The sequence below is a fragment of the Mustela lutreola genome, chromosome 4, assembly GCF_030435805.1.
Source record: "Mustela lutreola isolate mMusLut2 chromosome 4, mMusLut2.pri, whole genome shotgun sequence".
In the NCBI taxonomy this organism is placed as follows: domain Eukaryota; kingdom Metazoa; phylum Chordata; class Mammalia; order Carnivora; family Mustelidae; genus Mustela; species Mustela lutreola.
The window spans coordinates 1,246,788-1,268,063 of record NC_081293.1 but is presented as its reverse complement, the minus strand read 5'-3'; the positions used below and the strand labels follow the sequence as shown (position 1 = coordinate 1,268,063).

At 56.5% G+C, this 21,276-nt stretch overlaps 1 protein-coding gene and 1 long non-coding RNA gene across 2 annotated transcripts; both read left to right on the top strand.

Moving 5' to 3' along the window:
- Nucleotides 1-214: 214 nt before the first annotated feature.
- On the top strand, nt 215-8,424 carry LOC131830531 (uncharacterized). Its single transcript, XR_009353198.1, has 3 exons — nt 215-1,801; nt 4,931-8,255; nt 8,338-8,424. It is a non-coding gene; the product is annotated as an uncharacterized LOC131830531 (long non-coding RNA).
- Nucleotides 8,425-9,337: 913 nt separating this feature from the next.
- LOC131830042 (uncharacterized) lies at nt 9,338-18,782 on the top strand. Its single transcript, XM_059172437.1, has 6 exons — nt 9,338-9,540; nt 9,714-9,729; nt 10,354-10,666; nt 13,376-14,526; nt 14,730-15,502; nt 18,553-18,782. The coding sequence occupies exons 1-4, from the start codon at nt 9,338-9,340 to the stop codon at nt 13,999-14,001; spliced, it is 1,158 nt and encodes a 385-aa protein (XP_059028420.1). The 3' UTR covers nt 14,002-14,526; nt 14,730-15,502; nt 18,553-18,782.
- Nucleotides 18,783-21,276: the final 2,494 nt, after the last annotated feature.

Below are 21,276 nucleotides of genomic sequence, written 5' to 3'. Positions count from 1 at the left end.
ATATGTTTCTCCCCGCAACCTGGTTGTCCCTGTCCACAAGGGACCTTGTAGCAGGAGCCATCACTCGGAGGACCCCCACGTGAAAGCGGCCAGAGGCCTATCCGTAAAGCAGCCCGTGATGGTCACAGCTGAGGTGGGGTTGGCTACTCCTGGAAGCCCCTCGGTGGAGTCAAGGGTCCGAGGAAAGTGCAGTGGGAAGCGGAAGGGGCCCCTGCTTTCACCTTCCCTCTCCAGAAACAGGGCCACTTCTAAAGCCATGGTCATCAAACTTCTCTGCTCCCACATCCCCCGAAAAAATTGTGAAAAAGTCACCTTCCACGCTTAACACAGACGTCTACCTTCTGCAACACAATGCGAGCGGTTGCAGGGGTCTGAGTTCCCGTGCACCATCATCATTACCGTGTTAACTGTGGTGGCCTGTGTTCCGCTGGCCAGGGTTCCGGGAAGAGGGCAGCTTTTATTCCGAAATGACTCTAAGTCCTTACGGTGAGAAATGATGACAGCCGCGGACCCATAGCCGGGCGGCAGCACACGCCGGAGGGGGCCGGTCCGCCCAGCTCACGACCAACAGTGGCAGAAGCAGATTCCTACTGTCTACAATAACCCTCGCCGGCACCAGCGATATTCCAGTTAACATCAGTTTGTGGACAAAACAAGCCTTGTTTGAGGACACCTGGCCTGATCACTGACGGAGGCGCAGCACCGGGAGTGACCCGTCACCAGTTTTCCAGCCGTGTCCTGTTGCCAAGGGACAGGTTCTTGGTGACCTCAGGCTCCCAGGGAAGCTGAACTGGAGGGAGCAGGTGCGGCGCAGAGGCAAGTGTTTCATGTGCTCACAAAGGAAAAGTTATCAACTTGCTGTCAGTCGGCTGAAGATAAAAAGTCATCTTAAATCTGGAAAAACAAAACACTTATTAAAAGTCAGCAGAAAGTCATAAAAATTAGAGCAGTCCTGCTCGGTTCAGTCAGCCCCGGGTCACTGGTTCTCGTTCTGCTTGGATACAGTGTTTCCGCCACTTCTGGAAATTTTTACCCAGCTCAGCTTTATGATCCCCGTGATTAGCAACCTGCGCCGGGAAGGCGGCTGCCTCGAGGCGTCTGAGTGGAAGTAGGACAGTCTGTGAATGACAGAAGGGCCTACATGTGCCCTCGGTCGCAGATCTGGTGAGAGCTCAGGACAGCGCAACAGAGGAATTCGGTGACTTCATGACGCGGAGGACTCCAAGTGGAAGTGGGCTGTGGAAGTGGGCTGGGCAGGTACCGGTTTTAATCATCCGTCTGTCCATGCGTCCAGGCGAACCACAGGCAACAGGGGCCTGCCGGCCTGGGAGACGCCAGGGCCACAGGTTAGAGTCGCAGAGCCGTGGGGTCCCAGCCAGGAGACAGTCATCTACTCCTGGGTCTCCTCGAAGTGCAGGCAGGATTTCACGGGCTACTCAGTCTGGGAGGACCATCCTTTGAGTTTGTGTAATAATTCCAGGACCACATTTGATGGGGGAGTCCTGGCTTGATAATAATCCACCTTTCTTCGAATGGCTACGGGTCTATGGGATGAGGAAGGCGTATCTGGAGTCAGTACAGATGCTGACTGTTAAGACTTGGCAGATGGCAAAGACAGGTGGGCGCTATTGACTCTGCTCTGGGGACAGACGTGTTTGTGACAGAGCGGGGGCCTCAGCAGGCACACCCAGCTTTCCTCACTCCCTTCTCCATGAAACCACCGCCGCGGGTAGGACGGCTGTCACCTGCGGCTTTGACAGCGGGTCCGTGAGGATAAGCAAGACTAATGATGTCCGAACAGGTACGCTCTGCAGAAGTGCCATGGTCAGGTCCCGGAACAGGGTCGCTGGGTTCAGAGTTCGACAGGTTTTAAGTATTATTTCAGGCATGTCTGTGAGCATGGCCCGGTGTTTCATAAGTCAGCCTCTCGGCATGCATTGGTGGCCTTTCGTGTCTAAGACACTCAGGACCCGATGTGAAGTCACGACGGTCAGGGACTGTCCCACAGTGAGCTTTACCAGGAGGGCTACTGTACGCTTGGCTAAAACCTTTCTGCGGCTATCCGTCTACAGGGGTGGCTTCTAGGATAAACACGACCAGGAGGGATGCACCCGTCACGAGCCCTTTCTGGTTGAGGTCAGCCTCAACAATGTCCTAAGCACGAGGAGTCACCGGCGAGTGGGAGAGGACTTGTCTCAAGAGACAGACGCATCCCCGAGTGCCTCATCTGATCCAGTCACGAAGCAAGTGGGGTCACCCATGGTCTCCACAAGCCCATAGTTGACCCCATGGAGTGGGGCACACTCTGGCTTTTAAGGAAGTTTTAACCATTCCAGCCGCACAGAACTGATGAGGGTGCCAGCTGTTATATGATCACGGGGGACTTCATTCTAAATAATCATACGCCCCAGGGCCCTGTTGTTATCCCGACAGAACAAAAAGGGTGAAGATTATCTATGCCTGAGCTACTGTGTAGAAATAGAAAACTTCTCGGAAGTTTACTTCAAGTTGTCCAGGGTCAGTTTTTAGGGCTTTAGAAAAAAGGCCAGTTTTAGTTTTTTAATGACTTTAAGTCAAGAGAATGGAAAAAGATTGGAAACCTTATTGGAGAGTCATAGCCAGATATTTGAGGAAACAGAAGAATTCAGGATCTAGCCTAGTTTATAACAGTATTGAAATTTAATATTTACAAAGACGTGTTATTGAAATATCCTCTCTCTATAAAAACCCTAATTTTTAATCCGGAATAGCCAAGATAGGACTACTTGGTTTATAAAACAAGTCCAGTCTTAACAATCATGGCCTAATCATTTTCGTAAGCTCAGCGGAACAGTGAGTGAACCTATAAATCTTTTAGAATCTGCTGTGCTGGAACTTTATAAGGTCTCTCTAGGTTGAACTTCTAGCAGCCTCCCCAGACCAGAAACCGAGCCAGATACTTGCCGTCAGACCGGCCTGCCGTACCTGTAGGCTGCGCGGATTCCTCTCCGCGGGGTCCCTACAGCCTCCTGAGGGTCCTGCACCTGCCACGAGGTGACACTCTTTCCTCCCTCGGTGAGGCTGCCGGGACCTCTGTAAGCAGGCACCAGCCGGACAGTTCCAAGGGCCTTTCTGGCTCCTGGTTTCATAAAGTCAACCTCAGTTCCTTAAAGCTGTCTGGTCCTGTCTGAGTCCATGCACGTCTCTCTCAGATGTGACATTCCAGTTGAAGCCTTGGTAAAATGACCCACGTTTCCAGTGGGGTCCCGTTCCGGGAGAACAGATTGTTACGAACTTACGCAAACGACTAGGGTTGCCATGAAAGAGAGAGACCTTTCTGAATGAGAGGGTTCGGGTGAGAGAAAAGTTAAATGCTTCGGTTGGTTCACAAATGAATACTTTATCACGTTTCTGTACGTCACGTGTATCTTGAGAGCGGGTCTCCCTCATCTGGAAGAGCAAACGTTAGAGAACCGGCGATGTTTCGAACAAGAGTCACAAAGCTATAATCATCGTTTTAGGTCATTTAGTCCCGGGTTATAATTCCGGTTCATTTTGAATGCAGCTTTAGTTAGTTTAGGAAGTTCTTACCCATTTCAGTTCTAGGACTTTATGGCTATCAAAGACCTGTGTCTGTCCTAAGTCCTTTATATGAATGTCCTTGAAGATGAAACTCATTTTGCAAGAGAGTAAGAAGAATTATAAAGGACAAAAACTCAGATAGGACGAGGTTAAAAATCTCATGAGAGGTCACAACACGGCTGGCAAGGAAGTCAGGTCATTTCAGTGACACTCAACGCTTTAATAATCAAATCGCCCGGAGCGGAGCTTGCCCCGGGACATGATAAAGCCTTGAGATTGTGCATTGTCTCTAGAACACTTGGAGCCTTTCCTGAGCGACACAGACACAACCGAAGTCTCACTGGGCTCCTTGCTCAGTGGGGAACCTGCTTCTCAGTCAACTTGCTTCCCCCTTCTTGTGCTCACTCTTTCACTGGCCAGTAAATCAATAAAATCTTTTTAAAAAAAAAGTTAGACAGTTACAGCCCATGCCTGAATAGGATTGTAGATCATTACAAAACTCAGAATTTCTTTAACCAAGGCGACATAAGAAATTGCAAAGACAAATAGACAAGGTTATACAGTTGTTAGCAAAACTTAGCCCCTTTAATATTGAGAAGTTGGTTTTTTTTTTTTTTAAGATTTTATTTATTTATTCGAGAGAGTGACAGAGCACTAGTGCGGTGAGCAGGAGAGGGAGAAGCAGGCTCCCCGCCAAGCAGGGAGCCCGACGCAGAGCTCCATCCCAGGACCCTGGCCTGGGTCAGGACCCGAGCCTAACCGACTGAGACGCCCAGGATCCCCCAAACGGAGAAGTTTGTAACCAAGTGATCAAAGACCTGATAACAACAAAACATACAGACTGGTTTTCTGGGCAGACAAAAGAGAAAAAAACAGAGCAGAACAGCAACCCAAGAGAACACTGTCATTTGGACAGGGCAGGGTCTCAGTCTTGTGTCTTCTTAAAAGCCACTCTTTCTGGTCTTAGTCTGTCCTGGCCACACCTAACATTTCTTTCCGAAGTCTTCCCTTCACAAACCTTCTAGGGCTTTCCTTTGCATCCAGATTTGGTCCCAGGCCGTTTCTTTCTGAACAACCAGTCTCATTTAGGACAAAATCACCTTTTTTTTTAACCTTCAATAAAAAATGTGTTCCCATTCCTTATATCTTTCTTACCTAAATCTTGCTTTTCTACACACGGAGTTGCTTCCCTATTCCCCTCGGTCTTAATTACACTCGGCAGAATTTTGCTTCTCAGAAACCTTCGTCTCCAGTGAAACCTACACAGTGACCCATTGTGAGCCGTTTCCCCAAAACTCTTTAGGTGGCATGTTTATGAATTGGTTACGCACAAAACCTGACCCGAATATCTTCCGTTTCTCTGCAACAGGTTGTCGGAAGCACAGCCCGGCGTCCTGCACTCCAGGCTTCCGGACTTCAGGCTGCTGAAGACCTGCTGTCCAGTGACTTCGATCCATCATCGTCCAAGCAGCGCTCGGCGTCTCAGGTCAGCGAAGACTTTGAGAGCCGCCCTGACGATCGCCCCCGAAAACTAGACACAGACGTGACCGACCGTTTTAAGTCATCATTTTGCAGACAGATCGCAGCAGAGGTGACAGGAGCGTCTTTGACCCCCAGCAGCCTCAGTGGAATAGGAGTTTTGAGTCTTTAACGCTGACACCTCCAGAGACGCGTCCCTCCTGACTCAACCTGCAAACCTGAACGGAGACTCCTCTCTCGCAGGACTGCAAGCGCTCGGCGGGAACCGTCTTTCCTTCCCGGAGCCTGAGGTCGGCAGTGGCGCCTGAGAAACAAGGCCCCCGGCCGGGGGCGCTGGGCCGGGCTTGTGGGGTGTCGGCCTGGGCGCTGCCCCCCCTTCTCCTCCTCACCGAGTTCGTGCTCCAAACAACCAGCCCCACTAAGGACAAGACCACTTTCTTCTCCTGAAACAAACAAAAAAATACATTCCCGCTTTTTATTCCCCTGACAAATTTCATAATAAATTATGAATTTATTTGAGTTCCGGCCGACACAAGCAGAAGGAAAGCCCATTTCATGCTGATAGTTACAGAGACGCGCCTGTTTCGGTGGAACTGACAGCCCTGAACTTGCTTTAGGAGCGACTCGCCCCGGATCCCTTGAACTTGACCACCCCGCCTAGTCTGAGTTTCGGAGTGCCGTCTTCCCGCGCACCTGCCTTCGGGCCGTTGGACGGGCGCGCTCCGCCAGGATTCCCCCGTCCCCGCGCGCCCGGGAGCGCACCTCCCACGAGGGCAGGCCCCGCACAGCTAGACAAGACCGCGCAAACCCTAGGGCTTGTGTACGGGACACTGGCGGCAGGTCCGCTTTTCAACTACTTCAATTCTTCTTCCTCCGGAGGAACACAATTCCTAGACGTTTGCTTTCAAAGAAAGGCTCTCTGGGGTCCCGGAGGGGCAGGAGGGGCGGGAGGTACAAAATCCACAGCCACAGAGAGGGCATCTCACGTTCCCCCGGGGGAGACGGCCCCTCCGCCGGCCGGAGAGACGCTGGAGTCCGGCCCCTGCGGCGGCGGCGGCGGCTCCAAAAGGCCTCTTCCTCCTTCCCGTCCCGGGTGCTTCTGAGCCGCGTTGACGTTCGAGACATCCGTAGTTTTAAGGGACAGAGAAAGGATTAAAAACACCTTTTTTCTCCAGAGTTTCAGAGTAACTGCTATTTAAAATGGATCCTCTTTTTTCTTAAGTACGGGACCATCTTGTTCCAACAGCCTGGTCTTTCCTAAACCCCGCAGCGCCCTGCAGGAGCCCGTGAGGTGCGGGGCAGGGGGCAGGCCTGTGGCTCCGCACGTGGCTTCAGCGGCTCGTTCCGGGTTCCGCAGACGTGGGGAGGACGGAGGCAGCTGCGTCGCATTCCCCACGCTCTGGATCACAGCCTGAGTCTCGAGAGACTGGCCTCTCTTTTTAACTAGTTTTTGTTTTCCATCAGGGAGATTTTCAGCTAAAATGAGAATCAATTAGATCTTTACGTGTGTGTGTTTTAAAACACACAGCGTCGGGCTCGAGCCCACAACCCGGACCTGGAGAGTCACACGCTCCTCCGCCCGAGGCAGGCAGGTGCCCAGGCTGCATCTTTTAAGGTGTGCGTGAAGCATTTTAGTATCAGTTTTCTCTTCGGTACATGGCTGAGCCGTGGCTTCTGCTAACTTCTGGCCTTTGGAGGATCAGCCGTCAGAGGGCCTGGGGGAGCCGTGCTGCGCTTTCTCTGTGAAGGGGGAAGGTCGGACAGTCATCAGCCTTTTTAATTATTTGAAAGCAGAGGTAAAGGGGCTTTATCATTTAAAAGTGGGGTTGCGGTCGGGGTTGGGGAGTGGTGGGGCGGCAGGACTCTCTGGCGGTAGGGGGTCCGGGAGCCCGAGCCCACGGCCTGGTCAGCGGGGCCGAAGCCAGTCTCCCTCCTCCTGCGAAATTTGTCGCCCAGTTTTCACCATCTCTTCAAGCAACGGGGACACGTCGAACCCAGAGGTCATGCCGAGGGCTGTCTGTGAACCGTGCAGGGAAAGGGAGGTTCAAACGGGCCCTGGAGGCTGAGTTTTAAGAACAGGAATTTACACCAGATACGATTTATTTTCGAAGTCTCCGTCCTGTTCTTCCAACCTGTCGGTGGCCGTCCCTGGGACCAGCCATTCCACTGACGAGATGCCTCGAGAGCTCTCTGAAAACCAAGTTTTGCTTTATAAATGTAGCCAATTTGAAGGATCCACTGTCCGGCCCTCGACGAGTAGATCTATTAACAGGAACTCAAACCCGAGCCCTCGAACGGCTTTGCCAGGGACACAAGGGCTGTCCAGACTGGGCCCAGAGGTGCGGCCCCCGTGATCCGAAAGTTTGCTCCCGAAATTGGTCTAAGCAAGCAAATGCTGCGTGGCACCGGTGGTAAGGGTCCTACGGAGAGAACAGCTCGTCTGGGACACGAGCAGGGGCAGGCGTTCCTGGAAGGGGAGTCTCCCTCCAGTACTGACCCACCACGCAGACCGAGACGACAAACGTCCTTATGGGCTGGAACCTCTCATGGCAAAAAGTCCGAGAGCGGACCAGGCGGGGAGGGGGCTGCGGTCCCCGGTCCACTCCCCGGGCCACGCAGGTGCACCGGGTACACACACCCTCCAGATCAGGGAGCCCAGACGCTGCATCCTCACTCGTGCCTCGGGTCTCAGGGCCACACTGAGACCGAGGACCGATGTGCCTCGGGGTCGGGGACCGTGTACTGTTCTACGAGGACCTTCCTGCACGGACGTGTTCTTGACGTCCTACCGTCAGCCTAACCCCCCACCGACTTACCCTGGCCCAGGTGTCTTCTCGAGGAACCAGGCCCGCTAGCGGCTGGACCACCACATCTGTGGCTTTCAATTCCACAACGTCCCTCAGCAACAGCCTTGAACCCACAGCAGCGTTGTCCCGACAGACAGCGGCTGGCGGGAACCGGGGCCTCACCAGCCTCTGGGGCCCGTGCCCGCCTCTGCCCTGTGGGAATCCCTTCCCGTACAAGCTACGTACAGGACACACACAGGGGAAAACAAAGACCAGCTCCGGGAGGAAGGAGAACAGAAACCAGGGGACTCGACCAAATTAGCCAGGCGCCCTCGGCCCGAGGATGTAGCGCCACGGGGCCTCCTCCTGAGGGCCTGCGTTCGGAGGAAAGGACATCACCAGCAGCGTTCTCTCCACCCGACGCCGCAGGTAGAGATTCTGGGAGGCTCCCGTGAAGGGAAATCTTACCTTCCGCTGTTTTCCACATGTCCCGGCATCTCTCATGGGACAGGGTCCAGCAGGTTCAAGGATCTGGCCGACCACCCCATCTGTCGCGGAGCAGGAACCCCGTCCCCTTCCGGGTCCCTCTGGCCGGACTGACAGACAGATTCCGGGCAGGAAATCAAAGGTAAGGGGGTGCGTGCGGGGAACCCACCCGCGTGCAGGTTCCAGAGACCCCCGGGCACCATGGGGTCCCCATGTCTCCGTGAGCTCAGGAGAAGGGGCTGGGGGTCTGGGACGCCAGAGGGAAGGAGCGCGACGCCCAGGAGGGCGAGAAAGTCAGTGTTTGGCTCACAGACGTCTGCGGCCGCGGGACGCGGGGGGGAAGACGGGGACCCGACAGGCTCTGCCCGCTCCCGCCTGTCCACGGACCTGGTTCCCGCCACGGTGCCGTGGCCCAGGCCGGCCGCGCTGCTCCCGGAGCAGGTCCTCGGCGGGAAATCCTCTCAGTAGTTGAGGGGGAGGTGAAGAGCGGGTCCCGAGGCCGCGGCGGGCTTCCTGCCCAAGTGGCCCGTCCTGGGCCGCCCGCCCGGGCCCCTACGGTAGAAATTCTGGAGAGGCAGGAAAAATAGGAAGGTTAAGTCACTGTAGCCAGAGATAGGCGACGCAGACGGCGTCACGGGAGTTCTGTGGAAGCTTCGCCATCTGGGGGTCCCTGTGCTCCGAGGCTGCGGCCCCACAAGCGTGGCCCCAGTTCTCCTGTGACACTGGCGGAAGCCTGAAGCCGAGGTCGGGTCCTGATGCCACAGTGAGAAAACACAGCGGCCGTCCTCCCCGGGAACGCACGTGCAAAATGCTGAATCGAACGACAACGAAGCAAACTCTGAAGTAGATTTTCCCGCCTCGCGACCAAGTCAGGGCTGTCATGGGAGCGCGAGGACGGTCTATGACGCGACGCACTCACTAAAAGCCGAGGGAGGAAATATCTGCTCATCTTCAGGAGTACCGGACGGACCAAAGAGCAGGAATAACCCTCATTTTAGGAGCAGGAATGATTCAGTAAAGCATACATGACGTCAGACGCGCAGGCACCAAACACGAGCCAGGATGGCGGGAGGGGGAACCGGAGCCCCAAGACCTTCACCAGCGGCTCGGCTCAGGGAGCCCCGCGCAGAGCCCCCGTCCCCAGCCCTTCATCCGCAGAAACACAGGGGCCCAGCCTGCCGCGCGGCCAGACCGATGGCCCGGGGGTTTCCGTGTCCTGCGGGGCTTGGTGCCAGGCTTCCTCCTGAAGCCCTTGTGTCGTCCGGCCGGGGGCCTGCCCGCAGCTCCCGCCTGGTTTCAAGGCTAGAACAGCCTCTCCAGCGGCCCCGCGCGCCCTCCGATCGTCCTTCCACACCTTCCGTTTCCGCCTGCATCCGCCGGGGCTGCTTTTGGCTCTCGCAGCGAGGAAGCCTTCCCGGTAACAGGTGTACACTGGGAAGCCACGGGACACATCACTCGAAACTGTGACATACCAGCGCGTCCCCCTGTGTTGCCGGCAAGCCCGCCAGTAGCGCCACCCCTGGGGGAGGGGAATGCAACCCCCCAGGAAGGACAAAGGACACTTAAAAAAAATTTTTTTAAAGATTTTTATCTGTTTATTTGAGACAGAGAGAGAGGGAGAGAGCACAGCAGGGGGAGGGACTGTGGGAGAGGGAGAAGCAGGCTCCCCGCCGAGCAGGGAGCCCGGCACGGGGCTCGGTCCCAGGACCCCGGGGTCATGAGCTGAGCCAGGGCAGATGCGTCACCAGCTCAGTCCCAGGCGCCCCAGGGGCAGGGGTTTAGTCTTCTCGGCTCACGGTGTATGCTGGACTCGGCCCGACGTTAGGTAGGTGTGCAGTTCACATTTGCCAAAGAAATCAACGGACCCACCAAGAGTAATAAAATTGAAGACAATAAATGGAGAAAACCTGAACAAATAAAAATTCAGTGAAATGTGTGCTGAGGCTTAGGAAAATCAGGCCCTTCCTCACATACTAGCGTGAAAGTGGCAAACGTCCCACTCATGAGAGCACAGGAACAAAACACCCAGGGGTAAGTACAGCTCATCGTTCGAGCCCCCGGGACATGTTTGGGTTTTGCAGGAAGGTGGGGGAACACGGCGTTCGCGACTGCAAAGACAAGACGCGCGGGAGCTCGGGGCTGGCGGAGAGCCCGCGGCCTCACCTGGATCCGGAGGGATCCGAGACCCCGCCTGAGCCTCACGGCGCCCGCGCACACCGCACAGCCGCTCTGTTTTGGTCTTTGTTTTACGAGGGTCTGTTTTGCTGAAATAGAGCAAACCTGTGGACAGGAAGGGACGCAGACAGGAGGACACGTGGGTTCCGCAGGGGGCGAAGGACCAGCATTCAGAGCAGGTAACGGGCGCCAGGGCCAGTGGCCCACGCCGGCCCCTCACCACAAACCCCCAGACATAGGAGGGGTGCCATGGAACCCGTGATGTGATGGACACCCCTCCCTGCCCCCCCGTCCCGGCAGCCCCCCACGGCCCCCAGGTGACTGTCCCCATCCCTCCCCGCAGGAGCCGCCTCTCCCTGCGGGATCCACGCGGCCGGGTGCGCGTCAGAGGGGACCCCACGGCGTCTGCTTTCATTTTTAGCTCCTGCGTCCTTGTGGCGGCCGGGGGGCCCTGGGGCCCAGGAGTGCGGTTCCCACACAGCCACACGCACCCAGGACCCCCGTGGCAGTCACCGCACCCGGAGCTGGACCCTGCCACTGGCCTCGCCCCACGTGAAGTGTGCGGTGTCAGAGAGGGACGCGCACCCATTGCCAGGCCCCTGGGGCTCCAGGGCGTGGTGGCCTAGTGGGGTCACCACGGACGGCAGGTGGGGGGCTGGAGGCAAAGCCCCTGTGTGGCAGGGCCTCAGGGGGGACCTCAGGGAGCAGAGGCTTGGCATTCCTGCAGCCTCCAGAGACCCCGTAGTCGCCTCCCGAGGACCGGCAGGTCTGGTCCCCCCACTGTGGGGCTGCAGCACCCCCCGCCCACACTGCAGACCCGGTTCTCAGGGCGACACAGGGCACGATGTTCTGGAGGCCCCGCGGGTGTTCTGGAAGCTCTGAAAGGGGCCAGGAAAGCCTCAGCCACGATCTCCCGGGAGGAATACAAGCCACACGCTTCCCGTGTGTTTCCCTAGAGACCGGGGCAGCCCAGATCCCCCCGCCCTGCCCCTCCTGCCGCTGACCCGAGGACGGAACGTGCCGGCCCCAGAGGGGGGCTGATCCACGCCTTCCTGGACCCTCGAGAAAACACTGTCTTGGGTCACGAGCTGCCTCGCGGCCCGAGCCGTTCTGCCCCCTTCCTCTTCCTGGAGAACACAGCCTGTTCCACGAGCTCCCGGGGAGGGCGGCGCTGTGCCGGGCTATTTTAGGACATCAGGGTGACGAAACCGCTCGCTTGTAAACAAGCAGCCGTCACTCCGTGTCCCTGGCAGTTGAAGAGCTGGGCATTTCCGAAGGACAGGGTGTTGTGTGACGAGAGCCGGGCCGCCCCGCCTGGAAATGTCCACGACAGGCATTCCTCGAGCAAGCGAGCGACGTTCCTGGCGAGGCTCCATGCGGTCCCCTGGGCAGGCCTCCCAGGGGCTGGGCCGTTTCTGTGCCTCGGGACGGTGACGCCAACAGGTCAGCTGCTCCTCCGAGAAGAGACTGTGGCCAGCTCGGTACGTGCCGACACACACGGCAGCATGGGACCCACATGCAGAGCAAACCCTGTCCTGCGGTGGCCACGGAGGAAGGCCACAGAAGGACACCCGCGGCCACAGACTCACTCCCAGGCGCAGGTGGTGGCTTCAGCTCCAGGAGCTCAGCCGCGGTGCGGGCTGCAGGGACCCTTGCAAAACCGGCTGCGGAGCTGGTGTGTCCTGGGAGGGACGGGGCTGCTCCCGGACGACCTGAACGGGCACCAGTCCGCCCTGGGCTAAAGTCTGCAGCTTCTGAGTGATCTATCTGCACCGGGGGGTGAGAGACCCCCAGGGTCAGGCCGCCATGCGGAGAGGCTGTGCATCATCCTGTCGGGCGGGGGGGCAGGGCCACAGGGAGTCACACCCACGGGCCATGGGGCAGGCAGAGTCCCCATTGTGCGAGGAGGACCCGGACATGCAGGAAGAGCCGGCTGTCGGCGAACTCGGGCCGCTCAGACGGGCGCAGAGACGGGCCTGGGGGGCTGCGGGTAGTGCCGCGCTGAGGGGGCGTCAGGGGCTTTGCCCCTTCATGGAAGACCCTTGGCCACCGCCTGGGTGGCTGAGTTCTGACTCCTAAGCACTGAGATGTCAGCCCCAGAGCTTCGGCCCTGCTTAGCCAAGCTCTGTTCCCACGTCCAGAACGGAGGGGCTCTTTCTGGGACAGCCTGGAGGGGCCAGGGTGGCACTCCGCAGGGGAGGCCATGACATGCCCAGCGGAAGAAGAGGGACCCGCCAACGTCGCCCGGGTGGCTCGGGTGGCTCGAGCCGAGGTGCTCACGCTCTTTGCCAAGTGTGGGCCGCAGGGAAGGAGCCCGCTGGGTGGCGGCAGGGGAGGGAGGAGGCTCTTGGGTGCTCCTGGCGCTGGAGGCAGCCGTGGAATGACTCCCCGGTGCAGCCGGACACACACTTGGGAACCACAGTGGCTCCTTCTGGACTGGGGGCTGGGGACTGACAGAGCAGGTTTCCCCAGAGGGCGCATGCGGGGCCCGGAGGCCGGGGCTGGAAACAGGGCTGGGAGGGGTGTGAGGACGGAGATCTGGGTGCCCAGGGCAGAGCTGGGCTGCCCACGGCCTGCGCCCAGGACTCCCGCGAGGTCGTGGACTAGGGGGCGGTGGATATGGCTGGAAACACCCTGTGTGGCCATGGGGGCTAAAGCCCCCCTGTCCAGGAGCCTGGAGCGTGGTGACACTTGCCGCTGAGAATGAGCGCGGGGCTTGGGCAGCAGCAGAGCTCTCCCGAGCCAGCCCTCGGCTCCACATCACCCTGGATGCCCAGGGGCCACCAGCCCAGGAAGAGCAAACTCCCCTGAGGGTCTTTCTCTCCCACTCGCCCTGGCTCTGGAAGTGACTGGCTGGGAACGGACGCACACATGTCCCCACTCCACAGGCACCTCCCGGCCAAGAGTCTCGTTTCTCCTTCACGTCTTGACCACCTTGGACCCACCGCAGAGGCTTTCTTCTACCAGCAGCTCCCAGCGTCCAGGGATTAAAGCGAGGCTGTGTGACCACAGTCCACAGCACACTGTCCACGGCCACACCGTCCCATCCACGGCACCATCCACGACCACACTGTCCACAGCCACACTGTCCCGTCCGTGGACGCCGCCCGCGGCCGCGCCGACCGCACCGCCCCGTCCGTGGACGCCGCCCGTGGCCTCCTTGCTGGACCCTTCTCACCGCCCTCCCGGCACCAAGACGGAGTCAGGGTGCCCCGATGTCTTCCCTCCACGTCCACAGCCATCTTTACTCCTTAACTTAGTCCCTCCAGGGAAGAGGAGAGAGGCGCGGGCTTCCCACCCCACATACGGGCGCTGTGCAGCGTTTGCTCCCTTGCTTCCTGACGGCCTCCTCTGGGCCTCCCGGACCAGCCTCCGCGTTTTCCCACCGCCGCCATCCTGGCCGGTATGCGGCCCCGGCCACTCTCGGCACGGCACCTGGACCTCTTCCAGAGCCTCCTGGTGTCTGTGCTCATCCTTGGGAGAGAACCGGCCACTGGTCCACAAAACTGGCTGAAAGATGTCCTCTCTCTCCCGACCCAGGGGACCATCAGCTCCCTTGGACACTCTCCTTGTGCCTCGTAGGAAGTAGAGTGGACCAAGCAGGCTGCTGGGCAGCTCACCTGCCCCTGTGCTCCGTCTGGCCTCGGGCTCCGGCCCCTCTCTGGCTGTCCCCAGGCAGAAGCGGGCTGGAGGGTTGCCCTAAGGGGCCCTGTTGTCCTGCCCATAGGACAGCTCCGAGAACAGGACTTCTGCCAGAGGCCCTGATGAAGGGGAAACGCTGAGAAGGAGAGAGATTCCTAGTCCCCTCCCCCCACGTTGTTCCCATCAGCCATCTTCAAGTCATGGCAATCATAAGACCTCCCTCAGAGACTGCAGGGTCCCATGCTGGGAACACAGGGCACGGCAGGGTGGAGGGCCCGAGGGGGACGCAGGGCACGGCAGGGTGGAGGGCCCGAGGGGGTGCTGTTCTGAGTCCTTCAGCAGCCCGAGGGCAGACCCGTCCCTCACAACAGATTCTGAGTCCTGGCTTTTTAGAAAGGTGAGTGGCTGACCTTCCCCGGGTGGCCTCCTCGGTTCCAGGGCTCCTGACCCACCTCCCTGCACGCTATGGGGGTCCCCAGGAGATCTGGGGCAGCCTCTTCTGTGTTTCAAACGTCTGAGCTCAGTCGTGGGAGGGAAGCCAGGCGTCTGGGGCGCTGTCCCTGTCGTGACTCCCATGCGCTGCTGTGCGCGTCGTAACAGGGACCCGCTTGCCCGTGTCCCCTGCATCCATGTGATGTCCCGCTGGAAGATGCCCCAGAAGGTCCTGGCGAGGAGGGTGAGGCCGGGGCAGCCGTCCACCTCCTCCCCTCACCCGGCCCTCCTCCACGCGTGCAGCCAGCCTCTGACCGTCCCGGATGCACAGTGGAAAGCGGCTTCTCCATAAAGAGCGGGGAGGGGGTTTCCCTCCCTCCGGAGCACCCCTGTACTCCCCTCCGCCGGCTCACGGCCGCCCCCTGCTGCCCAGGACGCGGATCCGTGACCGCTCGGGACGGGGAGCCGTGGCCTGGACGCCCGCGGCAGCTTTATTCCCAAGACACCGGGAGGGGAAAGATCCTGGGTGGCCCCAGCGGGCGGCTAGAGGGACACGCGTGCACCACGACGACATCGGCGGGAGGTAGGGGCACGTGAGGGAGCCTGCCACGGCGTAGCACGCCGCGTCCGCTTACACCAGCGTCTGGCTGGGAGGTCAGATGGCTGCTCCGGGACGTGGGGCCAGGCGGACTGGGAAGGGCGCTAGGAACACTCCGGGGAGGGTCACATTCTGAGTCCTGGGGCTGGGGGCAGGGTCTGCATTACACAGATGGACCCCACTGACCGACTCACCCCACTGGACACCGGATCTTCTCTTCAGCGCTCTCCCCCAGAAAGGAGCTGCGGACCGGCCCGGAACGCAGGGAGAGAGGAGCGCGTTGCAGTGTTCACGGGGCGGGTCCTGCGTCTGCGGCTTCCTCGGAAATGCCTCACAGAGGAAGGTGGGTGACCGCCGGGCACGGGGGCCCACGATGACCCCAGCCCTGCGACGAGCGGGTCCCAGAAGCCGGACGCGGATGGAAGCGTGGCGACACCCGATTCTTCAACTTCCCTAGATGTTGGGAGCTTTCATAATAAAATATGGGGGAAGGAAAACACAGACTTTCTTTAAAAGCTGTAAAGGGCAAGAGAGGCGGGTGTCTCTCTGTCACGGGGACCTCAGGACATGTCCTCCCGCCACGGAGCGCGCAGAGCGAGCAGAGCGTTTCCGGGGATGGCGCGGGCGCGGGCGCAGGCCGGCTTGGGGCAGAAGGAGCCTGCCGCGCCCGTGCTGCCGTGGGGTCCCCCAGCTGACCTTAGGGACACTTTCCCTGACAGACTCTGCCCTTTGTCTGGGGAACACGGGCGTGCGTGTTTGTGGCCTGCCTGTCCCTTCATCTGCCCTGGTGGTTTCCAGTCCTGAGGCACCCGGCAGCCGACGTGTGGCCCCGGAGGACGAAGGCTCAACAGGAAAACAAGCCTGGGGGGAGCGTGTATGCAGACAGACGAGGGTTCCGGACACAGACAGACAGACGTAGCTTTCGGGACATAAGAAAAGTTATTTCAGGCCCCCGGCCGTCCGGCGGGAGCAGAGAAGGACAAGCGGCCACGTCAGGCAGGAGAGAACCTCGTCACACGAGGGACAGTGGCTCAGGGGCACGACCCCCAGGGCTGGTTCCGAAGGGAAGAGGGACCCTGGACCAACCTTGCCGGATCCAGACCCTGTGAGCCTTCAGGTCCGGGACCCGCCGGGGCCAGAGCACCGGCTCCAACCAGGGCGGGCCTCGTGACGCGGCCCTGCGCTCGGTCACCTTTGGACGCCTTCTGCCCGCTTCCACGCTGAGTGCCGTCCGCGCAAGGCCCTGGGGACTAGCTGCCCCTCGGCTCAGACCCCCGCCCCCGCAGTGTGGCTGTCGCTTCGGGAGGGCGTCCCGGTCTCCTTGTTGCGGGGAAAACCCTTCCTTTTCCTGTTCTCTGGCTTGGTGGCGTCTCTCCGCTCGACGCCCCCCAGGGGGACCCCAGTACCGGGTAACAGCTATGGTCTCAGGGTGGGTCTCAAGGGCATCACGGAGAGGGAGGAGCAGGACACGGTTGCCATAGCGTGTGACGTGTGATGTGCATGCCCCGTGTACAGGCGTGTGCAAAGTGCCACAGGCGGTCCTGGGGGCGGTCCAGACCCCGTGGAGCTGTAGGGGCGTGAGCAGGGTCTATGGGGTGGGTGGAGGGGGCTGGAGGCTCAGGGCCGGGGCGTGTCTCCTGGGCAGACGTGTGCACACATGGGGCCACTCCATAGTGTCTGTTGACGGAACGGAGCGGAGGCCCATGCCCGGGCACAGCCAGGAAAGAGCGGGGCCTCCATCAGCTCAGGCCCCTGTAACAGGTCACCGCAGACCCGGCGGCCTCAACAACTGATCCCACGGCCTGGAGGCTGGGAGTCAGGTCCTGGGGGGCCCCTCTCCTCTGCAGAGGCCCTGCTTCCCACAGAGTCTCTCGGAGGGGGAGAGAGACAGGGAGTGGCTCTCTAGGGAAGCCTGTGGGCCGCTGATTCCCTCACAGACCCCATCCACCCCAGCGACCTCCCAAAGCCCCCACCCCAGTGAGGATGGGGCAGCACGCGCTTTCCTTCCATAACGGAAGCTAGAAGGGGGGTTGGCGTCCGTTTAATCAAGTGTTGGTTTTTATGCCAAAGAGGGTCCGTATTGACGGTGACAACAGGACAACAGGCGGGTGTGGGCGCACCTGTCCTTCTGGGTAGACGGTCGGCCTCCGGTTCACAGATGAGGAACCCGGGCACCACGGGGTGAGTGTCCTGGTGGCCGGGAGGAAAGAGCAGAGCTCGGCTTGCGACCTTGGCCACAGGCTCCTGAGCTGATGGCCGGACCCGTCAAGCCACTGGGGCCGCAATTGCCGATTAGGACCTGGGGAACGTGTCCCTCAGTAGTGCCCTCGGAGAGGATGCTGGTGGAGGCAAGGTCACGAGCGCAGGTCTGGGCTCCTGAGCCCGCTCGGGTGGTTGGTTGTAAGTGGTTAGCTCTGTGGATGCTTCTGGCTACCTGACTTCCAGAGCACGTGCATCTTTTCAAGAAACCTAATCCGGGAACATTGCGTGCGTTGGTAAGAAACTGAATATGCGATTAAGTGTAGCTTCATTTACTCATCTCCCTGCCCATCCGTCCTCCAACCGTCCCTCCGTCCGTCCCTCCGTCCGTCCGTCCATCCCTCCAAAGTTCCTTGAGAAAGTAACTTTAGGTTAAGTCAGAAACAGGAGAAAAAGTGTGTCTCTCAGCTGTGACGTTTGCTTCACGTAGTTGGTAGCTGTGCGCTTAGACGTCTATACATTCAGGACTGTAAGGTCTTCATGATTAACTGACCTTTTTATCATTCCGACGTACCCATTTTTAATCTCTGGCAATGCTCTTTATCTTGAAGTCGGCTGTCCGACGTGAGTGTAGACGTGCCGGACTCCAGACAGGCAGTTTCTCTCTTCTCCTCCTACTCCCGACCCGTCTTCTTCTCGTAAACAGCGTGTCACGTGACCTCACTCGGTGCCCGTCTCTAACAATCTCCTCCAGCCGGAGTATGTGGCGCTCACATTTACTTGACTACTGATGTGCTTGGACCCAGCCCCTCTGTGCTGGGTTTCACTGGTCTCTGTAGGTAGGAGCAGGCATCAGAAGCTGATCTAGACACAGAACACACCTTTAAATGATCAAAAACAGCGTGTCATTTAGCAAGGAAAATGGCAAGAAGCTTAGGATTTGTTCATGTCTAGGCCCTCATGTCCCTTCATTTCTAGGCTACCATGTCCCATATTTTACTCGTGTAAGTGACATAAACCTTCTAGGACCTTCTTGTTTGAAACAGTCAGTGGTCTTTAAGAAGAGGTAATACTGCACAGTGTGTGCACAGCGTCCAGAGATCCTTGCTATACTTAGACTCTTGGCCATCTCTGGTGTCACTCCTTCCTAAGAATGAAGATTCTGTCTGACGTCATCATGTCTCCTTCCTACAGAACCTCTCTCAGCGTGTGCGTCGGGTGCGTCTGCTGGAGAAGACTTTTCGGCAAGGACGTGAGAGATGAGCCGTGGTTCTAACAGCCTGAGACAAAAGCACAGCCAGCAGTCCTCCAACGCCGTGATCGTGGCCCCGCTGAGAAAACCCGAAAAGGAGGGCCTAAGTTCGTGCCCAGGTTCCTGAACACAAATATTGTGAGATGAATAAAGGTGTATGGTTCTCCTCTAAGTTTTGGGGTCATTTATTATGTAGTGATAAATAATGAGTCCACACAGCGCTGGGATTCTTACTAGGACTGTATTACACTTTCGCTCACTTTGAGGAGAACGGACTTCCTTGCTACAGTTCCATTTTCCAGGCAAAGAACATAGAATAACTCTACATTATTTACGTTTTCTGTAACAGCTCTCAGTACATTTTCATAATCGTATCCATAAAGATCTTGCAATTTTTATGCCAGCGTAAATAGTACCTTTTTCACTTGTAAAATCTTACCTTCTAAATGATTTTAGTGGATAGATTTTAATTCAGCCAACCTCTTTTATTACTTCTTATCTGGGAAGACTTTTAGATTTCTTACGTGTACAATGACACCATCTGCAAATAATAATAGTTTTTTCTTTCTTCATCTATATTCATTTTGGTTGTGTTGTTGCATTACAACGAAGTCTAGGACCCCAAGTTCAATGGAGCCTAGAAAACATGACCGTGGGCGTGTGTGTCTTATTTCTGGTTCTTCCGGACATTTCTGTCAATCGTGATGACCTATCCTAAGATGATCTTTGTTGTGGTTTTGTTTTCCTTTTTTTAGCAGATACCTGTTACTGGATTTGAGAAGTACCTCTCAACTCCAAATCTGCTTAGATTTCTTTAAAACAGTATGAATCAGTGTCAGATTTTGTCTGCTGTTTTCCCTGCATTCATTTCCCCTCGCATTGATTTATTGCACGATTTCTGATGTAAGGTTGACCAGCGACTCTTCATTGCGCGATTACTGATGTAAGGTTGACCAGCGACTCCTTTTTTCTCATACTGTTCTTAAGGAGTTTTACTATTCTCATGAAGTTGGGGATTTTCACCCGTTTTTCTATCATCTAAAGGGGTTTGTGTCCGATTTTATCTTTTGATCCTTTCACATTTGGTTAAAACTGCCAATGAAGCCATCTGCACTTTGAGTTGTATTTGGGGGAATTTTTTTAAAATCACATTTTTCTGAGTTAATATTGCTACATTTCTAGGAGTTTGTACATTTCATTTCAAACTTCAAATTTATTGGCACAAAATTTATTTACATATTCTTATTATTTTAGTATCCGAAGGATTTTCATAAATCTGTCAGAAGCTTGGGAATGATGTCATGGCTATTCTCAGAGAACCCGTTTTGGCTTGATTTTTCTTCTTTGTCATTTGCCCCCCGATGCCACCACGCTCTGCTCTGCGTTGATCAGTTTCTCCTTTTGTTCATTTGGTCTGGGTTTGTCATTTTTCTGGATTCTGGAGGCAGATGCTCGGCCCCTTCCTCCCCGCCGTCTCCCGCTGCGGTACCCGCCCAGGCAGGAGAACATTGCGTATTCTTGAGTCGCACAAATTTTATATTTAGCATCTCACCTTTGCTTCTCTAAAATAATTCTCTGATTTTTTACCGTGGCTTATCCTCTGACCAAAACGAGTCATTCAGAAGTGTGTTTATTAATTTCCAAACACGTGGCTACTTTCCGGTTATCTTTGTTATTTTCCACTTCATGGTCCGAGAATATGCTCTGTATGATTTTAATTCTGGAAAATTTTTGAGACTTGCCCAGAACTACTTGGGCTTAAAAATATTGTGTGTTTGGGGCACCTGCGGGGCTCAGTGGGTTAAGCCGCTGCCTTTGGCTCAGGTCATGATCTCAGGGTCCTGGGATCGAGTCCCGCATCGGGCTCTCTGCTCAGCAGGAAGCCTGATTCCTCTCTCTCTCTCTCTGCCTGCCTCTCTGCCTGCTTGTGATCTCTGTCTGTCAAATGAATAAATAAAATCTTTAAAAAAAAAAATATATATATATAGTGTGTCTTTGAACACTGTCTTATGTATATCTCTGTTAGATCAAGTTTGTTAATGAGGTTGTTCAAACTTTTTATATACTTATGGCTTAAATTTCTATTTATTCTAATAATTATTGAGACAGAAATTTTATTCCCTTCCACTAGGGTTATGTGTTTTTCTATTTCTCTGTATATTTCTTTTATTTTTATTTATTTATATTTTCATCTTTTTTAAAGAAGATTTTGTTTATTTCTTTGACAGAGAGACACAGCGAGAGACGGAACACAAGCAGGGGGAGCGGGGGAGGGAGAAGCAGGTTTCCCGCTGAGCAGGGAGCCCGATGCGGGGCTCGATCCTGGGACGCTGGGCTCATGACCTGAGCCAACAGCAGCTGCTTAACTGACTAAACCACCCAGGTGCCCCTCGGATACTTTTTCTTAACCACACTTTCTTCTTTCTCCCGTTTGATAACACGAATGTGAGCCCTTTTATCGCGGCGCAGGTCCCTGCGTCTCTCTCCGTGTTGCCATCTTCTCTTCCTCTTTGTGATGCCGAATGAATCGTGGCCCGTGATCTGTCCCAGGTTCGCGGCCGCCTTCCTCGGTCGTCTTCATTCCACTGTTGAGTCCTCTCATGAGGTTTTTATTTTCGTTGTTGTCTTTTTCTATTTGCAATAATTCCATTTGATTTTTCTTTATA

Coding starts and splice junctions, on each gene's coding strand:
- LOC131830042 (XM_059172437.1), top strand. CDS start 9,338: ATGACGTCAGACGCGCAGGCACCAAACACGAGCCAGGATGGCGGGAGG. Junction 10,667..13,375: donor AGGACCAGCATTCAGAGCAG/GTAACGGGCGCC, acceptor CCCACTCCACAG/GCACCTCCCGGCCAAGAGTC.